We start from the raw sequence: 8,046 nt of genomic DNA on the forward strand, positions 1-8,046 counted from the left end.
AGGTTTGGATAATGTGATCATTATTAGTCAGTGACTGATGTGTTTAGTTATTTTTCCACCTCAGCCAACACTGTCCTTTTACTGCAGCCTGGTGGGGTTGGGTGACTACTACTTTCAAATGTAGCTTTACAGCACAACACTTCCCAGCCTTGGTAACTTCGCTGCAGTTGTGCTACTATGTTCCACATTCACAGAGAGCAAAACTGAACAAAACCCATATTTGTAAGGAGCTTGAATGAGCCTTTAATCCCAGCCTGCTTTGACTGGTTTAATAATGCTGGTTGCTCAATTTACCTGCACAACATCCAGCACCATTCCAGCTGATACGGTTCCAAATCCGGCTAGAAGGAAAGGCACCAAAATCTGAAATGCCATAGCCAGCACTGACTCCTTTGGCATATTCTGCGTGTTCGATCCCAGCCCTTCCTCCTCCTCTTCCTCCTCCCCATCTGCCTCTTCACCTGAGAGCCTCCTCTCAGTGAGCATAGGCTCCGTCTCCGAGCAGTCTCCATCGCCACAGTCTGCTAAAGTCAAAGAGGCCCGAGAGGCCCGGTCCAGAACCCGTCTACCTTCTATATGAGACGTCTCCTGTCTGTACCCGTTCTGGAGTGAGTTGGCCTCAGATTTAGCTCCAAGGTCCACCATGGCCAACCGCTCCTCCTGAAGTTTGGTGTAACCGGTGGGGACCATGGTGTGGAAAATGGAGGCGATCCACCCCGGGGAAACAGGTTTCAGGGAGAGGCTGTTCCACCCGCCACCTGCTCCACTCATGCGCACTGTGAGACTAGAGCCAAGAGACTCCCCTATAGCTCCTTGTAGGCTTTGAATGCTCATGATGTGGTCCAGGGCTCCAGTGTCTCATCTCCTGTCATCCGGTCTGAGGGCGGTGTCCAGGCAGCGAGCGGTCGAAGCGAGCTTCAGGGATTCATCAGCCTAAAGAAAACACACACGAAATGAAATGAGAAGAGGAATATCTGCCAGCTGCTGATATGTATAAGACAAAACAACAGTAAGTGATAAAGAGGAACAAACGGTTCTTAAAGTGGAAATGCAGAGAAACAAGAGGTGACGTTAGAGCGTACGTGTCATTACTGCAGGGAAGGATTGTGCTGAAGCTGCTGTAACATACAACACTTTATTTTTAATACATCATCAAGCAACGACGGGAAGAAATCCCAAGACTGGATCACCATCACAGATATATCAGTGCCAGCATCACTGCTCACCTCAACAACGCTTTCTGTTAAAGGACTGCTACCAGTTAGAAAATTAAAGAAATGAACAGGAACAGCTGAGAAGCATCCCAAAGAGCACCGGAAATACAATTCAGCCTGTTCCTGTCATTCACGTCTCGTTTGAAACGATGATGACGATGAATATAGAGAGTAGAAGTTAGCTGCTAGTGTCGCTGCTGTGGGCTGACAAACTAAACCCGAGCTAGCATCCAAGTGACGAAACCTTTCTCCCACAAAACGCTGCGTCCAGATGAACAGAACCAACTTTTGGAGATTTGCTTCCCTGAATGATTGAGCATCAAGTCTTTAAATCCGAGGTCCACCGAGCTGCTTCTTTAAATGTACCAACCGAGGATGTTCACAAAGTTCCTCCATAATTTGCTGCTGTTCCGGTGTCTCCAGTTTATCTGCGTTTCGTTGGTAAAATGTTCTCGAGACGACAGTTTTCATACTTTTTTAATTGCCACTGTTCAGGCCCATTTATTACCACCATCCTATTCAGCGCCGTCTCACACCACAGCTGCCATTCATGGATCATTTAGCCAAACAGGAACTTGACACAAACAGGCTGGTTGTGTATATGTTTATGGTCGCCACATAACACGGAAATGCTGCTAGCTAGCTGTGGAGGAATCAAAACAGTAGAAGGCACGTCGGCTGCCTACTTACCCAGCGTTAAACGTAAACCGGGAGAATACGGTGGCCACAGTTAGCCAGTATTACAAGTAGATAGGATATATATAACTCTTCAGTGCTAAGGATTATTATTACCGTTGTTTTTATCCTTGACATACGTTTTCACTGTGAAGAAATTCCACCCAGAGGAGATGCCAGTCCTTTCCTCTGACAGCTAGCCAGCCAGAGAGCCGCGTCAGAGCGAAACTGGCCAACCAAGATCGTCTACGCGACACGACGAGCGACTCCGTTTGAAAACAACGCCTGCTTACCAGAAGTTATAAATCCGGGTTGACCTGATTACAGATCCAAAGACATAGTATGTCCGACAAATGGGATGGTTTTCCTCACATCTATATTAAGTAATGCACTTTTAATCTTCGACTGCATTATGACTGCATTAACATTACTGCTATAGAATAAAACATCAGCTGGCTTCAGCGGATTAGAACAAAACTTTCAGATATAATTTTTTATTGTATTACCCACATTACATAGTGGTAGTTTTGGTAGTATTAATTGCAGGTAAGCCGAGTCTATCAGCTGGGGAGTTTAAACCTGACAGTCTCGGTCCACATCTGGAGGATGTGCGTAATCTTTACACCTAACAGTGTGTAGTTGGGTTTTTGTTTTGTTTTGTTTTTTATTAGTAAAATTAACATACAAACAAAATGCACCATATATTACACGTTCAGAGAATAAACATTCCTTACATATTAGCAACTTTCATACATAGGAAAAAGAAAATATAAAGATGGGGTCACATAATTTAACAGATTATTAACTCACTAAATCAAAATCTTCCACAAAGGAAACAAAAAAGCAGCCTTTTTCTTTTTAACTAAAGTCAAAGATTTAACCAACAGGTTTAAGTCGTTTTTCCAGTGAGCCAGTGTTGGTTTGGTCTTAAAAAAACGACATTTATGTAGAAATTGCTTGCACAAGATTAATAACACAGTAACACCATAATTAGCTTTCTTTTCTTTCAAAAACACTCCAAACATTATCATATTTCAGGTAAATGGGGTAATTTGAATCCCACTGGAATAAAGCCAGGTATGAAAAGCCAGCCAAAATATTTGTATAAAACCTGACAGTGTAGTAAGGAGCTTGGAATGTGTGCGTAAACGCTAGAGTTCATCCCAAACACCAGGGGGCGCTGTATAATTCCTAAAACAAGCTTTGTCCCTACCTTTCACACGGATGTGGATTTCGACCAAAAAAACCCACATGTGGAGGAAAACATTATCGTGTCCTCTCTAAATCTAACATGGAATTAAACGTAAAGACAACGAGCTCGCAGGCGTTGCTGTCGTGTGGTAACGGAGGAGGTTTGGATGCTTTTTATTTCTTTCTGTTTTGTCAAAATGTCAGGAGAGTTGGACTGGGAAGAAGTACAGAGCCTAAACTGCACATTCGTACAGGAAAGCCAGCTTCTGTGTCAGTATTTTGTTGTAAAATACTAACTGTCTGTCAGACTATTTGAATATATGTAAGCAGCTACATGGAGTAATGAAAACTACACGTTTAGTTAAATCATTGCCAGCGTCATATAAACAAAGTTATTACCTAAAGACTTCGTGCAAACACGGTCCTAAAAAACTGCGGTCTTTGCTTTGACTTCAGAGCGCTGAGGCCCGATTTCCTCCTACTCGGTAAGTTTAGTGCCACAGTTCAGTGCTGTGACTCTGCAGGTCATGTTGAGTCCTTAATTGAAACGTAGTCGACCTTTATAACAAATAAACCCATCTTAGACTAATGGAAGTTAAAACAAAGTCCACGGATCACGTGTTTACAGCGTGGGGAAAAACATTTTTACTTATAAATAAACGGACAGTCTCTAATTGTGATGGTAGTTTTTGAATGTAGAGAAACATGTCAGCCACAAACGCAGAGAAAGACTCCACACTGGGTAAAAGTAAATCAGGTTATAATGTTTCTGCGATGTTTTGTTGGAGGTTTCTGTTGATGTCTGTCAGTTAGAGTAAAAGTGCCGTTAGAGACATTAGAGAAACCAATCTTCACACACCATGTCAAAGTCTGCATTTTCCTTTTCTGTTGTTTTTATTTATTTTTTGTCTATATTTGGATTCACATTATAAATTAGAGTGTGGTATGTCATCCAACTCTCCCCTGGGAGGACTGGGAAAGCACTGGGTGGGAGAAGGACATTTGGAGTATCCTCCCTGCTGCTGCTGTGACCCAACTTTGTGGTCCATCCAGATAGACTGATTGATGCCTGATTATTTCTCAGTTTGGCAACTTTCTCTGCAGCTTTCCAGATTTAGATTAATCATTGTGCTGACTAGAGTAAACCCAAATCTTAGCTACACAGAATGGTCATTTCACTAACTTTCTTAGGGACCTCTATCAGGGACGTGTTTCCACAACTGCTGTATTTAAAAGATTGAAAGGATTTCTACACATTAACCCACTCATGAGAAACGTGTCTTTCTTTTCCCGCAGTATAGGAGCATAAGTTTGGTCATGAGGAGTAACTGATCTGTGTGTTGTGCTGCTAGGTCTCAGTGAGAAGCTTCTCCTCAATCCAAAAGCTGGAAGATCACTGCAGACAGAGAGAGTCCCCAGAAGCAGCGGTGAGAATGTCAAGCATTCTTTTTAGTGACAAGTTGGTCGATGGTTGATCTACCAAAAAGCATAAGAGTGATGTTTAGTGATGTGTGTGTGTGTGCGGGTCTTTCCCTGTGAATCAGTTCTGGACCGGCTGCAGAGCTTCCTCCCTCAGATGGCGGAGGCCAACGAGAAGCTGAAAAGACAGATGGAGGAGGCTCCTGCTGGACGCTTTGACATAGAGAGTGTGGACGAGGCAGAGAGGGTCATAGAGATGGTGAGTATCGGCCTGCCGCTGAACCAGCTGCACTGCCACCATCTGGTGACGTACTGAACTGTGACATGGAACATAAAGGACTCTGCAGTAGAGAAGTGTTGGAGGTTAGGGCAGCTGGTCTCTGGGTAAATCTGGCAGCTCCTTTCATACAAGGGCTGCGTTATTCCAAAGAGGTCTGCTGTGTGTGACTGCTAGGACTGCAGCAATGCATCGAGTAACTCAAATAACTCGGTTACATGCATGCATATTTTTTTCTTACCTTTGTTTAAACTGGAACTCTGTAGAGCTCAGTCGTCACCATGTCAACACAATTAGACATGCAGCATGTGGGGGAAGTGTTACAGTACTGAGCCTTGTTTTTCCAACAGCAGCACACGACTAGGGGTGGGCGATATAAACGATATAAATTTGGCCAACGATAGAGATTTTGACTACACCGCTCTATCGTGATAACGCATGTTGATGATGTCATCAAGCTGCGCCTGTTTTGGTCGAAAGCATCGCAGCGGCTACAACCATTATCATCTGCAAATTGTGGCGGGCAACAGTCACAGCAAGGAGATGAAGCACTTCTGGAATATGGGGAAAGCTGAAAACTGCGCTTCCTCCACTTCCGTAACATTGATTCATTAATGTTGAATTCTCTCACAGCTGCTCTGTTCCCATGTTGTTGCAGTATATTAATAACTAACCTCGTATTGTGGATGAATGATCTCAGTTGTTCTCCTGACTGACGTTTGGCCCGTGTACAGCATCCTGCTATGCGACTGCATTTGTCCCTGACCACCAGAATCCCTCACCTTAACTTTTATCGAGTGGAAAAAAAGTTGGCGTTCATCCTCCAGCTTCACTGTGCTAATGTTATGCTAACATAGCTGTGTCGCTAGCAATCACGTAGCACATCATTATATACCAGGTAGTCCAACTTCAGTAACCCTGCAAACGCCACTGCTGTTTAGTTTTCTGTCTTCATTTATGTTGGAAGTGGTAGCAGAGCTGTACGTTTGAATTAGTTTCAAAAATCTCTGTCAGAACATGCTATGAAATGTTTAGGTGGAAACTAGCGAGCTAACTTCCTGCTAACTTCTAACTCCGTTAAATTTAATAAATTCTGTTTTCATGGATGTAAAACTTAATTGTTACACCCGATAAAGCAGCAACGCTGATGATTTTATTAAAGATGAAAGAATTTGGACCGTTTTTAACTCTGTGTTCGTTTGACTTTGGGACCTGAAGATGACGGAGTTTTGGACCCAGATTACTCCGAAGCTCCTCACTACGGCAGCCGTAATGCTCTGACATCCATCAAGCTGTGCGGCTTACCAAAGTTGTACTAAAACATTTTTAACAGATTTCCGCAGAAATCGGTTCGAGGTCAGTAAGCACAACCAGAATTCATACATAAGGAACACTCTCGATTTTTGAGAAAATTAAAGGATTTTAAGTCCTTATAGTGTGGAAAATAGGTTATACAGAAGAAAAGAATATATCGCGATATATATCGTTACCGCACGTGCTTCAAATTATATCATGATAGAATTTTAGGCCCTATCGCCCAGCCCTACACACGACTTTAATCTTTGAACCATCATACTTTTATTCAACATTACAACTTAAGTGCAGTTCAGTTAGCATTAATTTACTGTTTTTGTCCTGTTCTTAATTCTTTCCTGCGTTTCCAAAACAAAAGTGAAAAACTGAAATCGACTCTATTAAGAGCTCCGTTTAAAGAATTCGGAGCACACGAGGAGAGTCGGTCTCTTATTTTGACAACAAAAAAGGCCCAAACTGTCTGTACTATTTATTACTTTCTATTAACGTCCATAAAGACAAGCATGATGGTGGCATCATCATTCTGTGTGTGCTCTTCTCAACACCCGGGGCAGAGATCGTTTCAGAACAGCTAACTGTCCCCAACAGCGCTGCAAAGATGTGAACGTGGCACACAAGCTGCCAAAATCCAGGTAGCCATGAGTTGTAACTGCTGCTGCAGACGCTTCCACGCAGCACTGAGTTAAGGCTCTGAACACTTTTGCAAATGACAAATTTTATTTGTTCTTCTGGTGGTGGATAAGTCTCAGTCTACTGCTCATTTAATCAGTTTCTCTCCATTTAGCTGCTTTAAGTGTGTCTTTCACCAGTCGTGTAATTTTGTCCCCGTGTCCTCAGGATGTAGCACTCGTGGAGCTCAATGAGTCAGGTGACAGCGAGACGTCGGACTCTGAGGAGTCGGACTGCAGCGACGATGACGGCGAGGTCACAGAGCAGAACTTTAAACTGCCCGGAGACAAAGGCAAGAAAAAGAAAGTCAACATCCTGGTTCTGGACCAGCAGGGGGAGTAGACGAGTCAGACAGAGGGACCTTTAGTTTCTTTTCCATGGGAAACGTTTTGCCAACGAGATCCTCAGATGTCATGTCAGAGTTTCTTGTTTCTTTCGAACCTTCTTCACACACAGACAGCGGACAGAACAGCTGCTGCCTGTGGGAGTACAGTGAACACTGAAATGTGCACACAAACTGCCCATAGAGCCAGAACAAATGCTGGGAGTCTGCCCTGTGACCACGATGTCTGCATGCTGTGTTGTCTCCTCGTCCTCTGCTTCATGAACGTGAACACATCCTTGCATCAGTTTGGGCTTCAAACCGTTCACTTCAGCTCTCTGCTGAAGCAGGAAGTGAATTGTGAGTACAGATGGTAATGAAACAAAGCCTGCTCCACAACCAGCATTGAGTGAGTGACCCACCCCACATGGATGAATGATCCTGGATCCCATTGCAGATGCTGGCACTTGAACTGTGCAGCATATTGTCTTTGTCTCCGTGGATGCAGCATCCATCATTGGACCGTTTTCCACCACATGAGGCGCCTGTTTCTTCTTTGTGTTTGTGGATACAGCAGGCTCACTGACAGCACTCGCCTGAGCAATATACTGTACCCTCATCATGTACCCAGTGTGACAAACAATGCTTAAAGTGCACAGCATAAAGCGCTCTCAGCTTTTAGAATCCGAGCCTCTGTGTATATTTGTTGTTTTCACTTCTGTTAAGAATTATATTTAAATTTTCCACAGATTCTCCTTTTTTGAAACAAGGCTGTGAATGTGATTTTGAACCAACTGAATAAAGTTTAATGATGACATTGAATGGTAATTTTTGTAAAAGCTGAAAACACAAAATGCCTAAAAAGTGCCCCCGAATGCGTGTTTCACCCTGTGAGTGTCGCAGTCACAATGTTTGTATTCAACAGTTTTTAATGACTGATCATCAGATCGTGGTCCATCCTATAA

The 8,046-nt window shown here is 43.3% G+C and overlaps 2 protein-coding genes across 7 annotated transcripts in view; one reads left to right on the forward strand and one right to left on the reverse strand.

The window, feature by feature from the left end:
• slc41a2b (solute carrier family 41 member 2b) overlaps positions 1-2,155 on the reverse strand; it is a 35,049-nt gene extending 32,894 nt beyond the window's left edge. The window contains exons 1-2 of one of the 6 annotated variants that reach the window (XM_026148350.2): positions 2,030-2,155; positions 295-933 (exon numbers count right to left, since the gene is read on the reverse strand). In XM_026148350.2, the coding sequence (XP_026004135.1) occupies positions 295-834 (540 nt within the window). In that variant the 5' untranslated portion in view covers positions 835-933; positions 2,030-2,155. The other 5 variants (XM_026148348.2, XM_026148352.2, XM_080291764.1 and 2 more) reach the window with 5 other exon arrangements.
• A 930-nt stretch (positions 2,156-3,085) lies between these two features.
• On the forward strand, positions 3,086-7,898 carry nopchap1 (NOP protein chaperone 1). The gene is made up of 4 exons (XM_026148354.2): positions 3,086-3,241; positions 4,433-4,507; positions 4,625-4,758; positions 6,928-7,898. The coding sequence occupies exons 1-4, from the start codon at positions 3,181-3,183 to the stop codon at positions 7,099-7,101; spliced, it is 444 nt and encodes a 147-aa protein (XP_026004139.2). The 5' UTR covers positions 3,086-3,180; the 3' UTR covers positions 7,102-7,898.
• The last annotated feature ends 148 nt before the right edge of the window (positions 7,899-8,046 follow it).

Source organism: Astatotilapia calliptera, chromosome 17 (assembly GCF_964374335.1).
Source record: "Astatotilapia calliptera chromosome 17, fAstCal68.1, whole genome shotgun sequence".
Lineage (NCBI taxonomy): Eukaryota > Metazoa > Chordata > Actinopteri > Cichliformes > Cichlidae > Astatotilapia > Astatotilapia calliptera.